Raw genomic sequence first — 27,883 nt, forward strand, 5'->3', positions numbered from 1 at the left:
ACATGTGAAACACCAAAGGACGAAGATGCACTAATATTCAGTTGGTCCTTGAGCGCATTCATGCATAAACAATCCCACAGCAAAATCTGCTGGGATGATAGACTTAGGATGCAGCAGAACTGGCAACATGGCATCTATCTTTTCCCCCTCTGCCAAGCTTAAATAGTGCAGCAGTAGCCAGCCCACTGCTAAATGGAGTTTGTATCTGGTATAGCTTACACCAGGTTGCCTTACGGCATTTCTTGTGCATAGGCTTACTCCCGTACTCACATATCCTCTGGTGTCCAGTGAAGTAGCAGCTTTATCTTTCCAGACTCCTCTTTTCTCTTAGCTATTACCTAAAAACAACAATCAAAATAGTTAGTGGGCTAAATTATTTGGCTAAAATTAGTTGACTAGCACTCATAGCCATGCATGGGAAGTTTCTTATCACACTGGAAACAACACTGTACAACTGGAATAAATTAGGCAAATTGAATAAATAAACACATAAGTATAGACTTCACACACATTTTTAATATCTGGAGCCCTGGTGTTGTTTTCAAGTCTTTTCGTCTTGTGAGATACTTGCAGGGGGGAATATATAGGTAAAGGGAAGGGAGGACAGAACTGTGTCAGTAAATCAAACCTCATGAGGAACAGTTGAGGGAATTGAGTATGTTTAGCATGGCAAAGAGGAGACTTAAGAGGAGATATGATAGGCATTTTCAAATATCTTAAGAGCTAACACATGGAAGAGGGAACAAGCATGTTTTCTCCTGCTCCAGAGAGTAAACACTTGAATCAATGGCTTCAAGTTACAAGAAAGGAAATTCTGACTAAACATCAGGAAGAACTGTTTAACAGTGGAACAGACTCCCTCAGAAGATTGTGGACTTCCTTGGAGGATTTTAAGCAGAGGCTGGATGTCCAGCCGCCATGGATGCTTTAGTTGACATTCCTGCATTGCGGTGGGGTTGGACTAGATTCCTCTAGGGATCGCTTCCAACTCTACAATTCCTTTACCAGAAAATATTCTTTATAATTAACGTTAACTATGGACTTGAAAATGGCAAGGAAGTTATTTATTACATTATTGCAGCCAATTCCTGGGTACATATGGTGGTACTGCAGACCACTACTAGCTTCTGCCTCCAGTCTAATGCATTACAATATTAACAAAATGTGGTGTGTTTGAATACAATATGTGTATGGGAGTCTTAGACACAAATGAGACATTACAGAGGAACATGACCCTTGTGGTCCCTACTAACGCTACAGTTCCATTACTCTATGGGGACACTGCTAGACAGCATCTCCTCAGAAAAATAATAGTTGAAAAGACATGTAACATGTCAGTACTGCATTTGCTTTCCTACTGCTGCACCAAGGAAATGCTAACACAAGACCATGTGCTTTTATCCCCACCTTTAATGAGGCTCTAGAACGTTCCTGGAACTGACTCTGAACTGGCTCAAGGGGTAGGTGGAACTGCAAACATCATGAAGAAGAACTGGAGTTCTCCTATGCAAAACAAACTGTTCAGTTTTAAAGCACAGATCTTTAAAAGGTCAGCTCCAGCTGCGAATTAAGGTTAGACCTAAGTAAATGGAATTCTGCTGACCTCTTCTGGAGAAGAGCAGAAATACAAATGCAGAAACTATAAGAGAGCTGGCATCTTAATTTTTATTTTGAAGTCTGTCATTCCGTAAGTTATATGGCTCAGACCCAGTTATACTTGTTGCCCCTGCTGAACAGCAGTAGGGTTGACATAATTCTTTCCCGCAAGTTTGTCGTGGTGCACCTCCAAGTTTCCTTTGCAACTGCTACTGCTCTGATCAGGGGTAGGGAACCTCAGACCCAGGAGTCAAATGCAGCCTTTCTAAAAGCCTTTCAAAAGCCTCCAGACTCTTCCCAGAACACGTGTCTCCCCATCTCACCAGCCATGCTCTGCACCATCCTCAAGTAATTTTGCCTGTCTGGAATGTGTCCCTAAACCATTGGTTAATGGGACCTGGCCAGTGGGCCCCATCATTATCTCCCCCACCCTCAACTGAGCCAAGTTTGACAGGTAGGTAGGCTTGTCAATCACTTGCCTTCATAATGACACCAAGTGATCCCCTTTCCCCCTGAACAGTCAAAGTGCTCCGCAAGTACCAAACTGATCATAGTCTTATGAAGCCTTTTGAATAGGGCTTCTCAAAAAATACAAATCATGTGACTTGCAGTGACGGCAAATCCCTTTCAGAGAAGCCGTGTTTTTAATGAAAACATACGATGTCCAGTGCAGGGCATGTGTGTTTGGTACTCCCACTGCCTAAAACTGTGATAACCATGAAGGCTCCTGACTGATTTAGAGCAATGGAAGATCAGGATTCTGTATGGTGCAGAGGAGCCTCAGCAAACAGAAAAAGGCTCCCCCCCTGCAGAAGTTACAGCTGAACTCATAAGCATCCAGCAGGAGCAGTATAACACAGGGAGCACGGCTAATGCTGTGAAAATGAAATCTGCCATGAACATGTGGGCATGCATATATCTATAAAGGTAAAGGGACCCCTGACCATTAGGTCATGGCACTCATCTCGCGTTACTGGCCGAGGGAGCCAGCGTACAGCTTCCGGGTCATGTGGCCAGCATGACTAAGCTGCTTCTAATGAACCAGAGCAGCACACAGAAACGCTGTTTACCTTCCCGCCGGAGCGGTACCTATTTATCTACTTGCACTTTGACGTGCTTTCAAACTGCTAGGTGGGCAGGAGCTGGGACCAAGCAACAGGAACTCACCCCGTCACGGGGATTCGAACCGCCGACCTTCTGATCAGCAAGCCCTAGGCTCTGTGGTTTAACCCATAGCGCCACCAACGTTCCTTGCATATATCTAAGTTTAAAAGCTGAACATCTTATTAAGATAAGTACAGAAGAATACTTACAGTACTGTGAAATACGACACTGTGGCCTTTTCCTAAACTTTCTATGTGTGCAGAAAGGTTGAAGCAGATAGCTCGATGTCGTATGGCGTCCAGAGTCTGCGCATCAAAGAAGTCATGTGGTCTTGCTAAAAAAAGAAAAAAGGCCTTCAAAACTAATGGAAGAGCATGTTACGTATTTAAATATTCAAGCTACAAGGGTCATATTCTATCATGAAGCAAAGTTTACCAGTTAAAAATAAATTTTGATCAGCTTCGGAACAACTCCCTAAACTAACTGAAATGTTCAATACACTTGCTTTTAGGATGGGCAAGCATCTTATAGATGTCATCCTATTTGAACTGTGCTTCTCTCTAAATCTATTCTGTCCAAACTTAACACAACCAATACTAAGAAAAATGGTGCTTATAAACTGAAGACAAGCAGTCCCTTTAACTGCACTTAAGTAGCAGTGAGATAGCTTTTGGAGATGAGCTATTTCTTCAGGACAGTACATTCAACTGAAGGTTCTGCCTTTATATACAGACTCTTTCAGAAGGTTACAGAAGAACAAAATCCTACTAGAATTGCTTCAACTATATTAACTCAAAAGAGCAATAATAACCGAATACTCAGTACAAAAGGTTTTTATTCACATGCAAGCCTTGCCTATAGGGCATAATATAAATTTAAATTTCTCTATTAAAATTAATATGATGGCTGCCCTTTTGAATTATAAACTTAAAAAGCAGTAAAACAAAGTAGGCAAAATCACTGTATTTTATGAGCATTATGATGGGGGAAATTCCTTAATCATTTACACCTGGTGGAATCTTATTAACAATATCTAATCAGCATCAGTTCTTAAAGAAAAAGTTATTGACCAATCTCAGAACAGTTGTAATTTCCACAATAAAGACATGAGCAAAGATATACAAGTCATTTATATCCCAAATTCCACTTAAAGCAAACAAAAAACAAAGTAACAAAAAACAGGTTTATCACATATATAACCAGCAACATTCTGATTTAGGTAACATTCCAGTATTCTTTCTGCCTCGGGGGCAAACTTAGCAATGAGTCTTATAATATATTTCAGATGATATTATAATAAAAAGGTGACCAACAAACCGGCTGGATCATCCAAGAAAATTATAGTTGCTTAAACAGAACATCCCGCTAAAGCATGATACAATTTGCAAAACAGAATACTGTGAACAAAGTCTTCTACATCACATGATACACGTAAACGTAAGCAAAATAAGTACCATATTCTTGCGTGTATAAGACGCCCCATGTATAAGACACCCCCCTATTTTTGAGTACTCCAAATTAAGGAAAACACCCCTCAGCACTACCAGTGTATCAGACGGGCCCCAATTTTAAACCTAATTTTTGGTTTAAAAAAACCTAGGCTTATACACGGAAAAATACGGTATGTGCCAGTTCTTTTCATAAAAACAAGCCTTAAACTTACAGTTTTAGCTGAGGAAGAATCAACATCCTTCTAGGCCTACGAAATCATTAGTTGGCAGTCTATACGAATCAGTGTAATTTGCTTTTGTTTTGTACTAAAAGTTATTATTATGGACCATAGAATTGTGTTCCACTAACTAAGAGAAAACTTTTGAGCAACCTTCGGAAATGAAATCTTAAAAGATCTAAACAAATCTTTAAATATACATACCTCAAAAACAAGCAATTTAGAACAGTTTAAGATTAAACTTAGATGAGTTCTTACCTATATATAATGTTAACTGCAAAATCTGCAGAACATTTCATTTAAGATGTATAAAAATTATACATCACTAAGAGTGCTTTTAATTATGCAAGTTCTGCCTACAATACCTTTCACTCACATTATGCTAGTTTGCTTAAAATGCTAGAAATTGAAAATATTCTGAATAGATGGAATAAAAACTGCAGAGGACTACTTCAGCACTGTTTAACTGCTACTGATAATCTATTTCAACAGACTGTACAAATGTCTTAGCTCAATTAAAACAGTTCTCCAAACAATGGTCTGGGAAATCAGAAACTGGAATCACACACTTCTCTTCTTTCCTCCACTTTTAAGTTTAGCTCCAACCATAGTTTGCTGTGACAACAAAACCGGTAAACCATAATTTGTGCTTACCACCCAAACAATTAGAAATCACAATTTAAACTGAAGTTTCCACTTCTGGTTTGGAGGTAGGACAAGCAATTTTAGGCATTACAATTATGCTCACTTCCGGCCGGGACAAGGAGCCGAAAGGAGACGGGACTTAGCCCTCCGGGGAAAGTCCGGTTCCTAGCGAGGAATAGGGGTGTTTGCAGGGTGCCGCAACCCCCTAAAAGCCCCAAAAGGATTGGATTGAATCTTAGTACAGTGGTGCCCCGCTAGACGAAAATAATTCATTCTGCGAGTATTTTCGTCTAGCGGGTTTTCGTCTAGCGAAGCAGCAATGCAAACCGCGGTTTTCGCTAGACGAAAAAAAATAATTTTCATCTTGCGAGGCAGCCCCATAGACAAATCCGTCTTGCGGGGCAGCCTTCCGCTAGACGAATGCCTTCGTCTAGCGAGTTTTTCGTCTAGCGAGGCATTCGTCTAGCGTACTGAGAACAAGAGAATCCAAGGACAGAAATAAGACTGAGCAAACATGCTCTAAAACTTTCAGGGAAGCAAACATCCATGTGACTGCTTATGTAATTGGGTTATGAAGGTATCTACAGCAAGAAAAAGGGGAAAATACATTTGATTCAACTTTATACATTCACTATACAAGCTAACACATAAATGTATTTACTGACTCATATACTGCAACAGTAAGGGAAACAAAGACGTAAAACTGGGGAAACAAGTTTCAATTCCCTAGATACTATTAATGTAAACACTGAAAAATAATTCTCAACCTTTTACTTGAGATAGCCTTGGTTTTTTTTGGAAAAGGTAGCTTTAAACCCTTATTCATCACCTTGTGTGTGTGTTTTTAAGCAAGCTACAGCTTGCTTAGCAAGCTCCCCTTGTATTTTCAACAACCGAAAGAGTGGCAAGCTTGCTTTCTCAACCATGTTGCACATCAAGTACTGCTGGTTTACATAACATAACTATGCAATAGTTCGATGCCAAGGAAGTCAAAACTGGTATAATGAAATTAATCAAAACTATAGGGACAAACTTTACTCTGCAGTTTTGTATGCAACAGAAGCAAACACTTGAAATTATAATTAACAAGAAATTAATAGGTCTGCAGTGAAATCAAGTGCTGCAATTGTATTTCCCATATTATTATTATTTTTTAAATACCTTCCATTTCAGCAAATAAGCTATAGTAGTTTGGCTTAGTATTACTATAATTCCAGTAGAAAAAATGGTAAAATTATTCTACAAAGGAGGACAGATCTGCACTTTACTATGTTTGTAAACCTAATTTTTTATGTCTTAGTCAAGGTGTTTGATTCACCACTATCAAGTTTCATCTAAAGTCAAGCGCAAAAAGGGGGGGGGGGGGAGAAGGCTGGGTACTTTCAGTGGCCTCCAAACTTGGGCTAGAGGTTGGCCCAGAAGCTGCAGCTGGTGCAAAATGCAGTGGGTCAGCTGTTCACTAGAGCAGGATATTGCTGACAAGTTACCCCACTGTTGAAAGAATTGCACTGGCTGCTGATTAGCCACTGGTGCTGTTTTTGGCGTATAAAACCCTATATGGCTTGGGACCAGGATACCTGAAAGATCGTCTCATCCCTTATATAACCAACTGATCACTGCATACTGCAGGTGAGGGCCTCCTGCTAATACCATCTCATCAGGAGGTTTCTTCCACACAATGTAGGAATCTGACGTTTAGTGTTGTGGCACACACACCCCTTGGAATTCCCTCCCCTTAAATACTAGACAGGAGCCGTCTCAGTCCTTTCAGTGCCTACTGAAGACAACAAGACTTTTAAGTTGAGCTCTTTCCCAGTCTGCATCTTATATTGGAATTGTTTTTTAAGGTAGTGTTTCCTCAAACTTCTGTCCCCAGCTGTTGCTGGACTGCAACTCCCATTTAGCTAGGGATGGTGGGAGGTTTAGTCCAACAACAGGGACCCTAGTTTGAGAAACATTGTTTCAAGGGGTATTTACTGTTGCTTGCCACCCTGGGCTGCTATGGGAGGAAGAGCAGGATATGCCTTCAATAAATAAAATATACTGTAAAAGAGAAAATGGAACACGATGTAGAGGTGCAGTTGATTGTGTATCACATTCAGCTGGTAAAAGTGGATGACATACACTTTTTCTGTTTAAAAATGCTTCATTTAACGAGTTTGATCACATATACATATATACTGCTTTCAGTCAAATGTGCAAACTCACTTCCAATGCTGACATATATTAATTACGTTGACATTAGGGGACAGGAAAACCCTACTTGTGGCACTGATTTGTGATGGTCAACTAATGCATGCAAATCATCACTTGAAGCTGCAGGTGAAGAATGCTGAACATGCCCATATGACAGTTTGTCCAGAGACCATGTTACAATTATTTAGGTCTAGCTTTCCCCAACTGGGTGCCCTTCAGGTGTCACTGAGCATGACCCCCATCAACTCTAGCCAGTGCAGCCAACAATGGGAGTTGTAGTTCAAAATGCCTGGAGGACATCAGAATGGGAAAAGTTGAAATGAGTACAAACAGGAAGAAGGGCCATTTAGTTTTTAATTTCTGAAGAAGTAGCTTTAAATTAGTTCCCAAAATAGATTAACCATGTTGGATTCTGAATAAAGGAGGAGCCCATAAGAACATTTATTCAAGCTTAGTTCTGTTTTTGTTTTTTAAAGGAAGATGAACCAAACAAGAAGGGATGGAGCTGATTGGAAGGTGTTTGGCTGCAATGGTACTCCTGATTGAGGCTGCTTCATCTCCCTCCCTTCCCAAGTTATGTATGGCTTGCACCTTGGCACAAGAGCACAAGGGTTCTCGTTTTGCCACTCTCAGCTAAGGATGAACACTCACTGGGAGACAGGAACAACAGTGGGAGCCCAGTTAATGTATTTAAACTGGGCTTCAGGTGCATGAGTTTGGGAGTGCTCTCCCCACCTCCCATTGAGTTTTACATGCCTTGAAGATCACTGACAATATAGATTAGTACAGGCAATATGATGACCTTGTTTTGTCTACTATGGCTAAGACAACGAGAGCATGGAGACAAAGTACTGTGCTCACTACCGTCAGCTCCCTGTCCAGAATGAATTCCCCATGCCCCTTTCTTGCTAGTTTTAACCATGCTTAAACTTTACATCAGCACTGGCCTTATCTATCTGCGGCTCAGTCTTTTAGCAGTGGTTAAATGTTCCCCAACATAGTGTGGCATCAGCCCTACAAGAGAGCAGGGTCCAAAACCTTCACACATCCAACCTCCTTAAACCTAAGAAATTACTGTGATGTCAGTGGCACATTAAGTATGGTACAGCTACCATCTATGAAATTGTGGTGCACCCAATTACTGGACTTAGAAAATGTTATTATAGATACACATCAGTCCAGAAACTGCTCTGAGCCCAGAAAAATACACATCTCCCTCTGTTTTTGAGGAGGCCCACAGAATGTTCCCCTCAACTGTGAAGTCCTCGCATCTATTCCGGCTGGCCAAGTTGTGGAAATACACCAGCTGATATAAACATCTCTATCACCCTTATGTAAGACCACCCTGTATCTTACATAAAAGATCTTAAATCAAAAGTTGAAAACAATGGAATTTATAGGCTGGCAAAAAACCATTAACTAAAAAGTGGACAAGTAGTCAGGAAAGGCAGCTTTTAAAGTTTATGCTGCTTATTACAGAACTGTAGAAGTTTCATGTGCTTACGTAAAGAGCGCCTCCGCTTGTTCTTTAACTTCCTTCTTTTGTTCATTCCAGCTTTAGAAGGAGATTCTTCTTTAGCCTTTGGCTGGTTGGTAACCTTTGAAGAATTCTGCTGGCTGAAGTGTGTTGGCACGTGACGAGCCAGCCCACTCTGAGATGCAAAGCTCGCATTGCACCCTCCAACGACACACTAAGAAATACAAAATCAGAAATGCTCAATTAAGTCATCATAAGGAAGCTACTGATTCATTCTCACTTTGCATTGCTGCTCCTTTAACAAAGGGACAACAAATTCAGGCAACACATTAAAAAGTGCTTTAAAAAAAATCCTCTTCCCTGGATGTCCCTAATGCAGATCTCTGTGTGTTAACAAGGAATGATAGTTGAATCAAAGCTGACCTCCAAATACTCGAGCACTCAATCCATTCCAATTATACCATGCAAACATACGCCTTGTTCTAATTTTAAAAATCCTGAAATCACATCACATGCAAGGGACAATTTTCTTGCATGCTACACAACCACCATCCATTCCTATGAGTACCGGTATTTCACATGGGTAAAATACTTGTTCTCCTGACCAAGAAAGAAACCTTAAAGAAAACTAACTATTACAGAAAATTTCATTACAATCAATTTAAGGCTCCTTTCCACGCATTTCCTTGAGTACTGTGGTTAAAGTGGATTAGGTGGTTATGTTCCAAACAAGCAACATGAGCCAGCTCCAACCATATGCATTAAAAATTGCAGACATTACAAAGACCAGTATGAGCAAACAGACTACGTCAAGCGGTCTGCTGTTCAAGGATGTTGAGGGCATGTTGCTGCTGAGAAAAAAACGTCAATACAGTAGATAAGTAAAAGCTGCTACGCATATTCTTACTACTCCCTGAAGGTTTCTCAGTAAGGAATATTTTGAATTCTCATCTGTGCTGAAATGTTTTCTTTGGATAGAAGCATGTATTTTGTAACCTAGTTTATCAAAATATAATTTTGTCTGCTTGCGTTCCAAAGGTGACATTGTTAGGAGAACTTCAAATCTACTACTACACTTGGTATTACACCAGCCCCCACACCCTAACCTGCTCCTAACTTTATATGCGTTTAATATACCATCTCATACACAAGTTAGTTTATTTAACTTGAGCAGAGGACCCCAACAATAGAAGATGAAAGCCACAATAGCATATGCTATCTACCTACTAATTGAAAATCATTTTATACTGAAAACTAAATCAAGGCTGAATTTTCCTGTAGCTTAGTTAAAAGTTTTGGGGTATCATCCAACTTTACAGATTTCCTAGCACAACCACTTAAAGCTGCGCAAAGGAACTTCCCCTCCCTCTGATGCAATCCCCAAAATCTGTTATGGGTTTTCCAACAACCCTCCAGAACAGATTCAGGGGGCATGTGGGGAGAAGGGAAGTACCATTGTACATCCCCAAGTGCTTGAACTAGCAAAACTGTTTAGTTGGATACTGCCCTTAGCCTACAGCAGCATATTTTTGCTGCTCCCAAACTTGATATTGATGTTTTCAGACTGAAGGCTAACAAAACACCACCCCAAAATTGGTTTGGACAATAATCTTTTGGCTTAAAACACATATATGAATGAATCATGTGGGCATGCACATAGCTCCTTCACAGCTCCCTTTGTGGAGGAAGCCAACAATTCCATCAACCACATTTTCGTACCACTTCACTATTAAGAAAACGTTGAAAAAGGTTCAATATTTGAAAATATATACATTAAAAGCATTCCAAAAAAAGTAGGAATATCAGAAAGTTCAAGAATACTTTCTCATTTCATTTGAATCAGAAAACTATATTTAACAGCTCTACATCAAGCCAAACTATTAAGACAACTTCAAACCATGACTTCATATCCAAAACCCTTAACCATAGTTGCCCAGTTCAAATTAAACAGGAAGCAGTACTTAACAGAAGACTTCTCAGTTTGCTCACTTGCTCATGTGAACAGAAGAGGAAATGGGCTGTGGCCAAAATACTTGTTCATATCTTTGCTTATCAAGCCAATATGTGATCATCCAAACATGGTCATTGTGAAGATGAGTGTCTGCATTTAAGACTTAGCTTTTACAAAGCTCTCGCTTTAAGTCAGACAGCTAAACACAAACATCTTTACATTCTTAGAACATTTTTGTAAAAGAAACACCATTGTATGCTTAGCCTAAATTGCACACTTAATCTAAATGAGAACAAGATTAAGTCTGAAAGTGGGTTCAATTCATGTTTTAGAAATGGCATCTGAGTAATCTAGTTTGATTGAATAATTCCCAAACTGCAAAATCATATGAGTTAAGTGGCCTGATTAGATAGGCTGCAAATGAGTGGCTGCATGTGGTGTCCATGGTTGTGATACACACAGCTACCTACAGTACTGGGAAATGTAGTCATGAAGTAAGAAAGGATAAAGATATTCAGAAAAGTGTCTTTTCCACCCTCAAGGCTATCTGCACAGGCAGAACTGCAGGATCTCAATGCATGCATAGGACTATGTAGGGAAAATTGTGCAATTTATATTTGTTAAGAGAAATTAAGACTGTAGAAGAGATATTGGTTCTACTTGAACCAAACCAAAATAGAAACTCATGGAATCAAATGGACAGAAGAATCTGGTTCAGAATAACATGGGCTGGGGTGAGGGTTCAGATGTTGATTGCCCTCAAACTGAGGTCAGAAGTTGATGAGGACACAGGCAATGGACAGCCACCAAATTTAAACTAGTTAGGATGATTAGGAGTTATGCACAATATTCCAAAAGATATCTTACCTTAAATGGTTTATCACCACTGTGCGTCAGCATATGCCGCTGCAACCAGCTCTGACTTGTTGACGGGGTGTTATAGACTTTGCAGCCTTTCCATAAGCAGACAAATACCTAGTAAAAGAAAACACAGCCATTAAGGTAGGGTGAATGTTCACCTATTGCATGATTTTAATATCCAAACTCAAGTACTCTCACTTAAACTGTTAAAACTCTCAAGCGAAGTGTGAAATTGTTTCATCTAACGATTGCTACAGCTGTAATTCAATTTGGTGCTAGAAAACATGACAGATTTCTGTTGGGAAAGAACATGCATTTTTTAAAAACACTTTTGAGCTATGAGAACAGAAAAGGTGCAAACAGAAGAGAACCACCAGCAGGTTATAAAGACTAAGGATGCTGGTAAATTTCTAGTTTCAGGATTGGACAATCACAATCCAAGGAACTGACACAGTACGCTATCAACAGCTTTATTAAAAAGACATGTAAAACCCTCTAGGGCTGATTTTGAAGGTGCACAAAGGGCTGCATGGAGGACAAGACTGAGACCCACTGCACAAGCTAAGTCTGTTCCAGCAATGTACGGACAGCATACAACTCAGTTCCTTATGAAAGGCTTTTGAGGAAGTTTGGTAACTTGAGTTCATGAAAACTGATGCCATAATAAATCATTAGTATTTAAAGTGTCACAGGATTCATGGTTTTTGTTGCAAGAGACTAATACTTGTGTCAGCCACATGGCTAAATCATGATAAATGGAATGAACTCCATAAAAATGGGAAGAATATAAAAATCAAAACCAAGAAATTAACAGCAGGATCCTAAATATTCATCATTAGAAGCAGCAAATATTTGTGATGGCCATTACCTTTAAAATTCAATTCGCAATTACGTGAAAAACCATGGAATTAAGGACAACTTTAAAAAGATATAAATCATGGGTGGCTAGCCCTAGAGTGAAGGGTACGTAATAATCATCACCCTTTTTTTGAGCCAAGGGCATCAAGACTCTCAGGGCCACATCAAAGTGAATGTGCCTCTCCTTTTAAAAAAGGAAACTGGGGGAGGGGAATCCTTAGAGAGCACAAAAGCCTTTTAGCATCACAGAATCAACAGCAGGGGAACTTACAGGAGAGGTCTGTTAAAAATTCACAAACAAGTGTGTGTGCGTGTGTGTGTACATGTATAACAAATTTTGGGAGGCCATATACAGCCTGCTGATTAGCCATCCCTGAACTAAATAAAGCAAACACAGGTCTGTTGATGGTTACCATGAAGGATACTCAACAAACCTGTATGCCCATATTTAGACAGTACCTTGCTAGCTATAAGATGATCCTGGGGTGGGGGCAGAACTCCACCAAGAACACACAATTCCTAGACCCAGAAACCATCAAGCTACAACTTCTCAGACTTACCAGGATTCAGCTTCAGTTAGGTAAGACGGATGATCTGGCTAAGAATGGCATCACTTACATTCTTAAAGGCAGTCCTGAGAAAGGGCTATAGTATATTTCATAGAACTGTTGGATACTTGGGGAGTAAATAGGGAGAAACGTCCTTTTCTATTTGATAACAGTCTCCTTGTTCCATCACAGAAACTGCACATAGCTAGCATTTAGTTTGTGTGGAGACCCCTGCCACTGGTGCAGCTGAAGTCCAACACCCTTACACTAGAAAAGGATTTCTATGCTTTAATTATTCAGGTTCTGAAGACAGCTGTTCTTCCCCTTTAAAGTAAGTATTCTGCTTTTCATGTATTCTTCCACTTCTATACAGTGGTACCTTGGTTTAAGAACAGCTTAGTTTATTAACAACTTGGATTAAGAAGACTGCAAACCTGGAAGTAGGTGTTTGTGAACTTTGCCTTGGAAGCAGAACATGTTCCGCTTCCTGTTGAGTGTGTTCCATTTGTAAATTGAGTCCCCCACTGTTATGGGAAAGCACGCCTTGGTTTAAGAATGCTTTGGTTTAAGAACAGACTTCCAGAACGGATTAAGTTCGTAAACCAAGGTACCACTGTATATATGCTATGTTACAAACAGGTTGCCTCTTGTCTCCAAACTCCAAGTTATGAAACCAAAATCTAAATTGCTGATGCAAAAGAAGAAAAGCTACATTAAGGAACACAAACTAACTTGAAAGAGAACCAGTCCTAGACACTGCTCCCTGCCTTCTCTTTATCAAGCTGCAAAATTCCAAATTAGATAACTCATCTCTTAACTTCAGTCATCTACAAATCTTACTTGCTAGTGATAAGTGCCAGTTTATATCCCTTCCCCCAATTCTCTCGTTCAGTGGTCTGGAGGTAGCAAGAAACAGCAGGCATTTCTCCAAGTGTTTCTTGCTTTCCACACACCAAAGCGGACGTGAGAAAAATCCCCCCCTCCTAAAAAAGACCGGGAGCTGAATAAAGGCAAGATGGAGGCAATGCTGATGGACGGCTGGCATTTCCAGGAATTGGGAATTCAGCCTGCTCTAGACCAAAATGGCATTCCCTCTGAAGGAAGAGGGCAGTCTTCTGGAGGTGCTCCTGGATTGTCACTAGAGTACCAGGTGGCTTCCAATAACGATTGGCATTCTATTTAGCAGCAGCAGTTATTAGCGCTCAATGCACACCGTACAAATAACATGGAAGAGCAATGAAAAAGTAAACCAACCCCTCCTCGCTGGCCATCTACATGTATGGAGCGAATGTGGTCTGCCAGATCTGGGCTTGAGTTGAAGCAAGAATTGCACTGGTCCCAACAGCAGTTATAACCAATACTTTTTGCTGATGAAGCTGTAACTCCTTGTCCATTCATCATAACTGGAGTTGAGCGTCCACTGGAAATTGTGCTGTCTACATCCATTATGGTACTGCTGATGCTACAGGAAGAGGGAGGGGGAAGAGAAATTAATTATGAACCTTCTCATAATTTCAAGCAAATTTATATTTCAACATAAATGGCAACACTCTAAATCCCAGCACACAAATTAACAAATCTCAATATTTAAATAAATGAGGCAAATGTTGGTTCTGATTCAATACAGGCCATAACTAGTTGTGATTCATTAAAACTGCTCAAAAGTCCCCACTTCACTACTCCCTGGGTCCATGCCAGGAGTTAGCAAACCACAAGCCTTGTGGTTGTTTTGATCATGGCTTGTTTTGCTCCACACAGACCAGGAGTGTAACAAGGGAACTCCATGCAGATGGGTGGGTGAGTGGGTTGGCAGAGAAGGGATGGAGTAGTCTGCCCCTCCGCTGTGCCCAGCACAGAAACAAAATGGGCTGCCAGAGGAAGAGAGCCCTCCTCTGAACACAGAAAATGAGTTTTTGCCTTTTCTCTGCCGGTCTCCAACAGGCTACTAAAAACTGTTGGGATTCTTTACAAAACTGATGTACACATAATATACATCACAGCCATTTCTTGAAATATGTAAACAACTGCACATTGGCTCAGTCGTTGAGCACATAGAAAAGAATGACTGTGATTTCAGGCAATGGCCATTTTGTGTGGGGGTTCAATTCCTGCTCCCTGTGCATGTTGGTGGGGCACATTTATGTTCTGCTCTACCCCCACCCCATTCTTCCCTCTTCTGGGTGCAAAAGGACCCACATGTCAGTGATCACACATCATTTGAACATGCCTAAAATGGTCACCACCTGTACTAAGACCCAGCATGGTTTTCTGAAAAATTCAAGCCAGATGAATCTCTTAATTTTTTTATTTTATTTTTTTAGTTACAAGCTTGGTGAATCAAGGTAATGCTGTGGACTTAGCATATCTTGATTTCAGTAAGGCTTTGACAAATTCCCCAATGATATTCTTGTAAGAAGCTAGTAAAATGTGGACTGGACAAGATAACTGTTAGGTGTTTTTGTAGGTGGTTGACTGACTGAACCCAAAGAGTGCTCACTAACAGTTCATTGTCATCTGGAAAATAAGTAAAAAGTGGAGTGCTGCAGGGTTCTATCCCGTGCCCATTTTTGTTCAACATCTTTATAAATGACTTGGATGGAGGTATTGAGGGGAACCTTGTCAAATTTGCAGGTGACACCAAACTGGGAGAGACAGCGAATGCCGCTGAAGACAGAATCGGGATTCAAAATGACCTTAGCAGATTGGAGAACTGGTCCCCAACTAACAAAATGAAATTGACTAGAGACAAAGTTCTGCACTCAGGAAGGAATAACTAGCTGCACAAATATAAGATGGGGGACACCTAGACTGCCAGTACTACATGTGAAATGGATCTAGGAGTTCTCAGTAGCTTAGCATGAGTCAACAGTTGATGTAGCGAGGTGGGGGGGGGGGGGAGAAACTAATGCTATTCTAGGCTGCATCAACAGGTATCTCTAAGCAACCAAATACCATTTCAGGCACTTCAGAAATAGTATTATTTTAACTACAATTGCAGAGACACTTAACAGAGAGTAAATACTATCACCATGGAGCTTACTTTCAAGTACAGTACAAAGAAACACGACTGCACAGCATGTGCCTCCATGTGCATTCTCTCTCTCTCTCTCTCTCTCCCTCCCCCCTTCTCCTCATGCAAGACTGTAAAAGCTTTCAGGCATGTTTTGGTGATTGTTGCTTTTATGCTTTATGTCACATAACACCTTGCTTTATTTCGACACATAAGAAATAAGAAACAATATTGCTACATCTACTGTATTTTATTCTATTAAAGGAAAGAAACACACTACACTCAAGATCTGCAGTTCATTCCTTCAAGGGCATGAGATTTCATCATTATTACTAGCAATCCCTTTTGGCAAATGTAATGAAAAGGCCTGCCATCTAAAAATCTGCCTGTATTGCATTTGTTAAAATTGTAATGGCTAGGTCAGTCAAAAACAAATACAAAAATATTCATTGCAGTGTTCATCAAGTAAATGCTATGACAGCTGATTAGACAAAACATTGCAAAACAATGCCAGATAAATACAAAAAACCTAAACAACCTGGAAGTATTTTCCTGCTCTGCCTTTAAAACTACCTTCCTAAAGTGTTTGACCAGGGCAGCTTTCCCTAAGGCACACTTCAGATCCAACAGATGGGTCATTACACCAGCAGCCCTGGAGGTCAACATGCAGGCTGGATCTATTCCTGAGATGCAAACCTTCCATTAGGCCCACACACAACTATTTGCAACCAAAGTGTATCTTGGCTGGTTAGGGGGAGCCAACACAGAATTGCACTAACCTAACTCAAAGCTGATGTAGATTTTGGGATTCACAAAATATCTGCAAATGCTAAGAATCATATGGTCTTCAATGAAGCTCTCCCTTAGCCCAATTCTGTACATGCTCCAATGGGGTCAAGTGGAAGCATACAGACCTCTGCTTCTGATCTACCATCCAACCCCAATCACCGCAATGCTGACAAAGGTATGGACTATTTTTGTATTATTGATGTCTGCTAGGATTCAGGTGTTGTAGCTGGTTCCGTGCCCTTCTGGAAAAAAGTAACAAGTGGGGTGCCACAGGATTCTGTCCTGAGCCCGTTGCTAGTTTGTCCTTTTAAATGACTTAGGCAGGCATGGCCAAACTTGGCCCTCCAGCCGTTTTGGGACTACAATTCCCATCATCCCTGACCGCTGGTCCTGCTAGCTAGGGATGATGGGAGTTGTAGTCCCAAAACAGCTGGAGGGCCAAGTTTGGCCATGCTTGAACTGCTCATCAAATCTGCAGATGACACCAAACTGGGAGGGATAGCTAATGCCGTAGAAGACAGAATCGGGATTCAATGAGACCTTAACACATTGGAGAACTGAACCCAAACCAGCAAATGAATTTCAATACGGACAAATGTCAGGTTCTACACTTAGCCAGGAAGAACCAGCTGCACTAATATAAGATGGGGACACTTGGCTTGCCAGTTCTACCCATGAAAACGATCTAGAGCAGGGGTCAGCAACCTTTTTCAGCCGTGGGCCGGTCCACCGTCCCTCAGACCATGTGGTGAGCTGGACTATATTGGGGGGGGGGGGAATGAACAAATTCCTATGCCCCACAAATAACCCAGAGATGCATTTTAAATAAAAGCACACATTCTACTCATGTAAAAACACGCTGATTCCCGGACTGTCCGTGGGCCGGATTGAGAAGGTGATTGGGCCACATCTGGCCCACAGGCCTTAGGTTGCCTACCACTGATCTAGAGTGTCTTAAGAGATTTGCACTAGTTGCTAATTTGCTACCAGGCCAAGTTCAAAGTTTTGATACTAACATATACAGCCCTATACAGCTTGGGAACAGCTTATTTGAATGATTGCTGTATCTTTTGCATACCCAGCAGGTCAGTACGCTCCCTCAAGTTCCAAAGATATTAGTAGCCCTTCTATGGAAACCCGAAGTACGGTTTTCAGCGTAGATGCCCCATTCTGCAGAACAGCATGCCTACTGGGGCAATTATCTGCATTTTCAGAAAACAACTGAAGACATGTTTGTTCTGACAAGCTTGCCAAGCTGGATGAATTCATCTCTGGCACATGTGTCCATTTTGTATTGTTTGAAATTCATTTTGGTTTTATTTGTGCTGATTAGTTACTGTTTTTATCAGATTCCATACAACGCCTTGGAACATATGTGGAAGGCAATGAACAACACATAGGGCACTATGTTACTTTCCCTCCCCAACTCAAGTCCTAGACATTAGTCACCGCTCAGACACAGCCCCTCAAAGACAGGGCACAGGTCAGGTTAAGTTCCCCACTAATCTGAGCTAAGACTGGTAGCGTCATAGGACATGTGCGGAGGGTTAGCTTATAAGCAACATATAAAAGAATCTATCTAAAAGTTTTAATTCAGTCTAGTGGAATAACTTTACCAAACACAGCTGGGAATTCACACTTAGAAACTGCCCTGTACCTACCCACCCCCTGGTACGGGTCAGCTCAGCAGTTTATAGCACAACAGCAGCTACACCATAATATTCCACACACTAGTTTTGTAGAGCCCAAGGCTCAGGAGCTTCTCTTCAAAGTCATCCTTTGGGAGTTCTGCTCACTTTCTTCTGGTGTCCAGGGCTTAAATGACAAACAGATGAAATGTCAAGGGAGTGGTCAAATGCACACCAAAAATAAGTTATTAGGGAGGAAAGAAAAAAGAAACAAGACTGTTTTGGAGCTGCATTAGATCTAACTCCAGGATTCCATGCCCATTTGGTCCCACTTTTAAAAATTTAACTGCATTTTAAGTAAAGCTCTCCCAACAACAATTGACAAACTTGTCTGCAACCCTTCAGTTTTAAGACTTCCAAGGCAGTAAACAAATAAAACTCATAAAATGCATACAATTAAACTCAACCTAATATAAGAAAACAAATGGAGGAAATCAACAGTACAACCAGGATCACCACCAGTAATCACCTAACTCCAGTCAACCTAACAAACTTCAGAAGATATGTGGGTCTCGGATTAATGCCTTTGAAGATGACCTGTGCAGGTTCATGTGGAAGGAGGCAGCACAATAGATATGTAGGGCACAAGCCATTTAAGACTTCAGAGGTGAGCACCAAATTTCTGGTTTCAGCTCTTCCCAGAAACAGACAAATAGTTCAAGATAGCTGTTCAAGGACAGGGTAGATTAGAGATCCTATTAGCCAGTCCCAGCTGGGTTTTGAACTGAGTGAAGTTTCCAAGGATTGTTCGAAAACAGCCTTGCATAAAATACATTTCCATGGTCAAATTTGAAGGTTACTTGAGCATGGATAACTATTAGCTTGGTCCATGGTGATGCAAGTAGAATTAAGAAGTTAATTTTCTTAAGATTTATGAGCTACTGCAACATACAAGCACCCTAGAAAGCAACAGCTCCTTACCAAAAAAAGGTCGAGGAAGGAGAAAACAGATCATACGAAGTGACGAAGAGGAAGCGGTAATAGAAATCATTCATCTGTGTCCTCTACCTTCTAGTGAGACGCAAGAAAAATCACTAACCTCTGGCTCAGGTATATATAGAGTTGAATCTCAGCCCTCCAACTTTCCAAGGCCCCATACAGTCATCCAAATAATCCTCAATGTGAGCAATTATCACTTGTCATTTCTGGTATAATGTACACAATCAGATAGCGAGTTAAGAAAATGTTGGAACTTGACTTGTACACCAATGAAGAAACCTATCTCCTCGCTTGGTAACAGCCAATCCTCTCTGCATTCCTTTGAATGTTCCCTTTGAAGGGAAACAGAGAATTTGTCCTCCTACCATCTCCACACTGTTGGCAGCATTTGCAGGCCTCTATGAATTTGGATTTTGCTTATTCATGGCCAGTGACAACCACTGCTCTCCCTTCAGTTCTTGCTTTGCTATTAGGAATTGGAGAAAACAGCAAGAAGAATTCCAACCACTTTCCTCCTTCTCCAAAGCAGAGTGAAAAATTATAGAAAACATTCTGTCCTCTCCTATACATGCCACATAATTCATAGGAGTGGCACAAGTTTAATTCAATTCACACTGGTCTTTTCCAGAAACTGTGTGTCTATATTGATGCTTTTACAGTGTGAAGCTAAATATAAATGCTCTGGTTCATGGGGTCACGAAGAGTCGGACATGACTGAACGACTGAACAACAAAGAAAAGAACAAGGTTTGAGGAGGTAGCAGCCTCTGTTGAAGACATCAGACTGCTGCGCTGCAAGCTGATGGCACCAGAGCTTCTTTGCACTCCATGGTCTCTAAACCAGTTAGCCAAAAGGGTTAAGGTCTGGTAAGACAGCAGCTTACATTCATGTCACTCTGCTCAAGCACTCAAATGTAGATTCAAACAAGATGAACATTACTTCTTAGCTGGTAGAGCATGAAACTCTTAATCTCAGGTTTGTGGGTTTGAGCCCCATGCTAGGTGAGAGATTCCTGCATTGCAGAGGATTTGACTCACTAGACAATTCTACAGTTCAATGATTCTTACATTTCACATATGTGTCATCAAAAAAGCCCCCAAACCTTTCCCCATCTGGTCATATGCATAGACATATTCATCACAAATGTGTACACTTCAGAACTCTCAAATTTCCCTCATATTGCTGTTACATATCCTCAGATAGCTCAGTTTTGCAGATCATTAGACTCTTAATCTCAGGGTCAAGGGTTCGAACCCCACATTGGGCAAAAGATTCCTGCATTGCAGAGAGTTAAACTAGATGACCCTCGTGGTCCCTTCCAACTCTAAAATTCTATGATTCTAATCATTCATTATCATGCAGTAATGAACAGCACTGTGAAAATCACAGGTTTACAACCTGAAGAGACAATGTTCTTCTATTAAATCTATTTTATGCTCCTTTATATACTTAGCTCCTCTTAGCTAATTGGTCTTTGGGGTTTTTGGATTAGTACATATGGCAGTATCATTTGCTTTATATGAGTACTGTTGAACATACAAGAAAAAGCATTCAAAAACTACATAAAACATGAGTTATCTTCCCTTGCTAAATCTTCATCGTCAAATGAATTAAGGTTCCGATTCTTCAAATGGACAATTCGAAGCACAAGAAAGGTACTTTGGTGTAGGAAATGTCAGGCCAATCTGTATACATTTTCATTGAAAACTAAAGCTGATACTAATAATGGAAGTTAAAATATAAAAAAATCACTTTCTACTTCAGTATACCATACTTTTCCGTACATAAAATGCCCCCATGTATAAGACACCCCTTATTTTGGGGGGGGGGCACTCAAATTTAAGAAAATGAGCAATTTGGGGGGGGAATGCCGAACCAACTATCACTCACCCAACTGGCAAATGCTAACAATCGCAAGCAACACAAGCCAAATTGCTGAAGCAGCAGCCATTCCAAAGCAGCCCTTGCCACATCAACAAATAATCCACCTGACAGACAAAGCAGTAACCAATCCAAAGCAGCCCTTGCAGCAGACACCATTCACCCACCCAATTGCTAGATCCTGCTCACAGATACAACCAATCGCCCATTCCCCCTCTGCACTACTCATGTTTAAGACAAACCCCCCCCCCCCATTTTAAACTGCATTTTGGAGTAAAAAAAAAAACCTCGTCTAATACACGGAAAAGTACGGTATTTAAGTATCTCGCTTCATTGTCTATATTCCTGACATTCTAAAAGCAATTTATTCATTGTTCACTGTTAAGGATAAGTTTTTGCTGCATGACTAACACTGGTCCCCAACTGGTAGATTCCCCGACTCCCTCACTCCACAGAGAAAATAACAGTAGCATCAGGAGAACAGTTATTTAAAATAAATGTGACACCACTCATGTAGTCAACGTCTTTTCTAAGAGAGAATGTGAACCTTTGACCACTCTTGCTACATACAAGGCCTGTGAGCAACAGCAGCATCCCTAGAGGCCCTTGGATGAGAATGACTAAGGTATAAATCCATTCCCAGTTCTTCTATGAATGCACTGGGACAACGATTGCCATTTATTAATGTGAAGATACAATGGATAAGGATTCTATGCCATTTTGACCACAGATAGAGAAATGACAGTACAGTAGCCTCTGCAAATGATTATGATAACTCATAATCATTTCAAGCTCAGTTGTGCCAAGTTATGTTTTTGTATTTGGGATCAGTTCGCTTACAGGAAAACATTCAGCTCAAACCAAAACGTTTCAGGGAGGCACAGAGGTAAAGTGGGCCTACAGGGAAGATTAGTTCAGAGAATACAAACCAATGATTCTCATTCTTATTCAAGCAGTTTGAACTGCTTCAGGGAACTCCATGCTATACTGCAGCATAACGTAAGTTTCCCCAAAACTTAGTAAGCTGTTTTTGATGGGGTTGTGGCACATATAAAGGCTAAAAGATTCAGAGCCATGTATACCACTTTTATCTGAAATACTGAGACACCAAGCTGCCACACATCAGAGCTTTCAATGTCCATAAAAAAGTTAATTTTCATAAAGATCTAGAAGTGGAAATTAGACTATTAATGAAGAGCAAGTGAAGCTAGTCAGAAGGCATGTGTGTAAGCTACTTCCATTAATAACTTACCCTCTGCATCTGGGTTTGTTGTTTTTAATTTGTAGTTTCAAAAAAGTTTAATGAATTTTTTAAAGGCACATGCAAGTACATGCACTTGAAGTATACATAAAACACACCAAGAAGCCTTCATTCTTACAGCCATCTCAATCTGCTGGTCTGTAACCGTTGTACAGTCGTACCTTGGATCTCAAATGCCTTGCGACTTGAACGTTTTGGCTCCTGAACGCCGCAAACCTGCAAGTGAGCGCTCTGGTTTGCAAACGTTATTTGGAACCCAAACATCCAAAGCAGCTTCCGATTGACTGCAGGAAGCTCCTGCAGTCAATCGGAAGCCGCACCTTGGTTGTTGAACGTTTTCAGAAGTCGAACAGACTGTACGACTGTCATACAGTAGAAAATAATGAAAACTTTAAGAAATTAAGGAGAACTGACGAAAAACGGATGGAACAGCACATGGAGTTTTTTAACTTTATCACAACAAATGTTCAATGTGTGCAGGATAAAGATGAGTTGCTGAATGCCAGTAAAGCTGACACAAATATAAACATCAAGTGTTAGCACCTTTAAATACATCATACTTGAAGAAGACCATTAAAGAATTCAATCTTGGTTGTCTGTTTTGATGTTGGGTTCATCACAGTTATAAAGCAAAACCCACGTAGCTGTCAGCTGCATCAAAAACGGCTCTTGTATAAAGGCACAGGGATATGAGGAACGTCAAATGATCGGGATGAGTACACCAAGCATATTTAATTTGCTGAACATTCATTATGTGATTTGTTGCCCTATGGGGTTTTTATGAAGTCATAAATGTGTGTTTAAAGCACATTAAACAAGCAAGCTGTTTTAGCAGATTTTAGTGCCCACTTAGTAGCTGCTTCTTATAAACAAAAATTTATACCTTAAAACGGATTGCTGACTTTAGATAAATGCAGCATTAAAAACTTCCAAAGGCAATTACTGACTCCATATCACCCAGGGAAGAATGCAACATTTATAATCAGAACATTTACCGAAATGAAAATAGTTAGAAAAAATAATGATGGAATTTAACTTGTCTCAATTTTTTAATATTTGGGATCAAATAGTTCTGTATTTAAGATGAGCTATTATTAATGCTAACAGAATAGGACATGCTCTTCTGCTTTCAGCAACTCACTGGCCAGGTGTAGTGCCTCAGCCGTCCTGAGCTATCACACAAATGTGGCAAGAAGAGACAAGTGTTCCCAAATGCAGTATTGAGCAGTAAGTAAGTCAACAATGCCCCCAAAGAGCTGCTACCACCCACTCTTATTTAGACCAAGGGACACATCATGCATTATATTTTCCATCAGAGATCTGAAGTAGAGAAGAGTAAATTTTGAAAGATTTCTGACTTACAGAAATGTGAAGGTGGGAAAAATTCAAGGGAGGAGGGACCATCTTGTGAACTGCCCTGAGATCTTCAGATGAAGGGTGTATATATAAATTTAATAAAACACCATCACCACTATCACTCCTGCCCCCTCCCCGAGGGCTTTTTCATTCATTCAGTTTTTTCAAATGGTAAAACTGGAAATTTGGGGGGAAATATTAAATACTTTCCCTTTTGAATAGGAAAATGCTTTCAAGACACGGTTTTACTTATTCAAAATGTGTTCTATGTATTACTACTATATTTTATTACCCACCCTTCATCCTAGGGTTCCAGGGTGGGTTACAACAATTGAAACATAGTGTGGGAAATGGTTTAAAATAACCTACATCACAGTAATAAGGTAGGTCCTAAAAAAAATACACATCTCAATTGTCAAATATGTAAAGAAATGTGCAAAACAGCAAGAACTAAGATGTGTGTTCTTAGGCAGCAGTTTATAGTGCTCTTTCTCTCTACTATTGGTTATATCCACAATTTGGAATTTACAAACCAATGTCATTGAAACCTTTGAAGTAGCAGTCCTATGCAAGCTAACCAAGAGGTTTATTCAGCATTAAATAGAGTGGGCTCTACTTCTGAGTAAATATGAATAGGATTCCTCCGCAGAGTTCATAAATACTGAAAACAGTAAGTACATAGCTATGCGCTAAGTAAGTTTGCATTTTATATTGTAAAAGTATTAAAAGGGAAATCTGCTTACACTTCAACTTCCCCCAAGGATTTCCATGTCCCAACCTCCATGTAGCGCAACAAAAGGGGGGATTCCTACTGCAGGCACCCCCAGTGATGAGCCAAAGCACCTATCCCTGTACTCACAGAAGACACTGTTAATTAGCACATAGAAATTAAGTTGATTGGGGAAACTTTAAAAAATGATTATGGCATTATACTTTTTCAGCATTATCTAAGATATGCTTTAGTGTCTCATAATAAATTCCTCCTTTACTCAACAATTCAATGTGATTTCATATATGATAAATAGAGTCTAGATGCTAGCAAATTTTGGCTTGCAGGGACTTGGGCCAAGTAACTTTTTTTAAGAAACTTTAATATTTCAGGACTATTTTTTTTAAAAAAAATGCAAACTATTATGCATCTAATAAGCTTCAAGTTTTCTTCTAGTCAGCAAATGTCTCCTAGGAACTGAACTAGCCTTAAGAAATTAAATACTGGCTCAACACTACAACTTGCATGTTTGCATGAAATCTATCTGCCATCAGTTACTATTCATTTAATAGAGTGACTAAAAAAAACAGGTGCAAGCTAAAATAGTATAGTCACTAGGAACAGTTTAACAACTTATTTTTAATCATGTCAAACTATATACTAATAGACAAGTATCATAAAAAAACGTACCTACTAAGAAATGCCCAGAATCCCAATAGATTGTTACTATCTGCTGCATAGAGAACACAACTAAGAACCATTGGTGATGCAGAAGCTTGTTGTGCCAATATAAGCATTTCTTACACACATACCCTTTTGTTCAGAAGCACAACTGGGTTTTCATAAGCTGCATAAACCCACTTGTGTTAGTAAATTTTACAAGATATGCTTGTTAGTTACACGGCTGATACACACAATTAGGTATTTGCTGCTCCCTTAAAGGGCGAGTAAAGGAGAAGAGGAAACAGTGCAAACCATTTCCCACTTCCGAAGCTAAGCTGCCTTTTGAGGACGACTTTAGAGAGGAGTGTAAAAAAATGTAAAAATCTCCAGAGCTAAGACAGCCATGTCTGTAGAACAGGGTGTGGTAAAAAAGGTAGGAGCTAAAAAAAAAAGAGGGGAGAATACAAGAAGATGAGCATCTAAGGCTCTCTAAACCAAATTCTCCCAAACCAGCAATGGATTATATGGGGCCTGGCTTCTAGCCAGATGGAGAAAAGGAGGATTTCTGTAGGAACAGGCCACAACCATTCCAACAAAGAGAAAAACCAAATAAAGTTCCTCTCACTGACAGATGAGGATATGCAATACATAAAGGCCCAGTTGACCTGGAAGAACAGGAAGAGGCGTTTTAGGGTGGATGGAGTCTTGTTGGTGCTACCTTACTATGGGCACACATGAAACCTTTTAATACTTTTGACACATCTGGGGCAGCAAGTAGCAATTCTTTTGCAGGAATTACTCTACATCATTGTTTCCCAAACTTGGGTCTCTATCTGTTTTTGGATTACAACTCTCATCATGCCTAGCAAGCAGGGATAGTGGTCAGGGATGATGAGAACTGTAGTACAAAAACAGCTGGAGACCCAAGTTTGGGCAACATTGCTGTAGGTTCCCAGGAAGAAAAAGAGGGGGGTGAGAAGCACCCTCCCTGTCCAAGATGGAGGAGCCATGCTCAGGCCAAGGGCAAGTCCTGCCAAGTGAGGCGGCGGCAGCAAGCTTAACTTCTGGAACTTTTGAACCTGGAACCAAGATGGGAGACGATGCAGATTGGAAGGGGGCATCGCAAAACATGGAGTGGGGTGGAAGGGAAAAGATGCTGAGGGGTTGGCGTTGGGCCGGGGGCGTAATCCGCTTTTAAGAGAGCTTACGTGCTGATTTTAAAAGCCTAAATTAACATTTCAAGAGACTGAGGCACACACCAACACCCTGCCCTAGCCTTTATCACGAGTCCCCACTGTGATAAGTTGCACCCCGGGGGCCCCTAAACTCGAGAGAAAAAGAACGGGCGCACCCTCTCCCCGCCAACCGACCTGTCTTCGGAGTCCATGCGGCTGAGCGGCTCCCCGTCGGAGGAGATCTCGAGGCTGCCCCTCCGGCCTGCTGACGAGGCGCTGCAGGTGCTGCTGCCGCCGCTCCCCCCTCCTCCTCCGCTCCCGGTGCTGTAACCTTCGTCTCCTCCGCTCGTGCTGGAGCTGCTGCTGCACAGGCCGCCGCCGCCGCTTCCCCCGCCGCTAGGGCCTCCGCCTCCCGCTGCCGCTCCCGCCGCTGCCGGGCCTCCGCCTCCTCCGCTGCTCCCGGGCCCGTCGCCTTCGCCGCTGCCCCCGCTCCCTCCGACTCCGACTCCTCCCAGGCCGCCCTTGGCGTCGGCCTCGCTGCCTCCGGGGCTGAGCGAGCGGGTCTCGTCGCTGCAGCAGCCGCTGGAGGAGGAGGAGGACCCGGCGCTGCTGCCGTCGTCGTCCTCCTCCTCGTCGTCGCCCTCGTCCTCGTCGTCGCCGTCGCCCGCCTGGCTGGCGCTCTGAGGGCTCGGCTCCGACATGCTCTCCGCGCCTTCGCCGCCGCTCAGGAGGGGCTGAGGCGGAGGCAGCAGCAGCAGCGGCGGCGACGACGGCTCGGCCTCCATCTCGGCAGCCGCGGGGAAGGAGGGGGAGGGGGAGGCTTCGCTCTCGGCCTCCTCAGCGCCCGACGAGGAGGGAGGAGGAGGAGGAGGAGGAAGAGGCGGCGGCACCCCCAGCGGGAGAGGCCCCGCCATGTCGCTCAGCTCGGCCGCCATGCCGCGTCGGGAGTCTCAGCGTCGCTCGGCCCTGCTCTCTCCTCTCGCGCCTACGCAGCCTGACGCTCTCTCGCTCGCTCACTGACGGGACTGACGGAACCGACTCACCGGCCAGATGCCGCCGCGGGCGAGGGGAGGGAGGAGGAGGAGGAGGGAGGGAAGTGGGAGGAGCTTCCTCTGCGGCGGTAGTGGTGGTGGTGGTGGCGGCGCCAGGCACGCGCGCACCCCGCTCGCTACGGCAGCCGCCTGCAGACAAAAGCGCGAAGCGGGCTCCGAGGACGCAACCGCAGGAGGACGGGGGGGGGGAGGAATGAGGAGTTGTTGCCAGGCGGAGGGATTGGCTGAGATGGAACCAGGGGGGAGGAGCCCGTGCCGGTGCCTCTCTTCAGAGTGAGGCTGCGCAGGGAGCCGGGTTCAAATCCCTCCCTTTAATCCCCGTGAAGCTGGGTATCTTTGTGAGCCCCAGTCTACAACGCAAGACAGTTGTTTTTTTTCCGTTTCATATAATATTTATTTATTTCATGCAATTTAATACCCGGCTCTGTTGTTGTTGTTGTTTTGTTTTATAAACA

At 41.8% G+C, this 27,883-nt stretch overlaps 1 protein-coding gene across 1 annotated transcript in view; it reads right to left on the reverse strand.

Moving 5' to 3' along the window:
• AEBP2 (AE binding protein 2) overlaps nucleotides 1-27,178 on the reverse strand; it is a 32,747-nt gene extending 5,569 nt beyond the window's left edge. The window contains exons 1-6 of the mRNA XM_033162559.1: nucleotides 26,572-27,178; nucleotides 14,160-14,367; nucleotides 11,506-11,613; nucleotides 8,715-8,901; nucleotides 2,910-3,034; nucleotides 271-338 (exon numbers count right to left, since the gene is read on the reverse strand). Of these exons, the coding sequence (XP_033018450.1) occupies nucleotides 271-338; nucleotides 2,910-3,034; nucleotides 8,715-8,901; nucleotides 11,506-11,613; nucleotides 14,160-14,367; nucleotides 26,572-27,161 (1,286 nt within the window). The 5' untranslated portion in view covers nucleotides 27,162-27,178. The remainder of the gene's footprint in view (nucleotides 1-270; nucleotides 339-2,909; nucleotides 3,035-8,714; nucleotides 8,902-11,505; nucleotides 11,614-14,159; nucleotides 14,368-26,571) is intronic.
• Nucleotides 27,179-27,883: the final 705 nt, after the last annotated feature.

This window comes from Lacerta agilis, chromosome 10, assembly GCF_009819535.1.
Source record: "Lacerta agilis isolate rLacAgi1 chromosome 10, rLacAgi1.pri, whole genome shotgun sequence".
Classification (NCBI taxonomy): Eukaryota; Metazoa; Chordata; class Lepidosauria; order Squamata; family Lacertidae; genus Lacerta; species Lacerta agilis.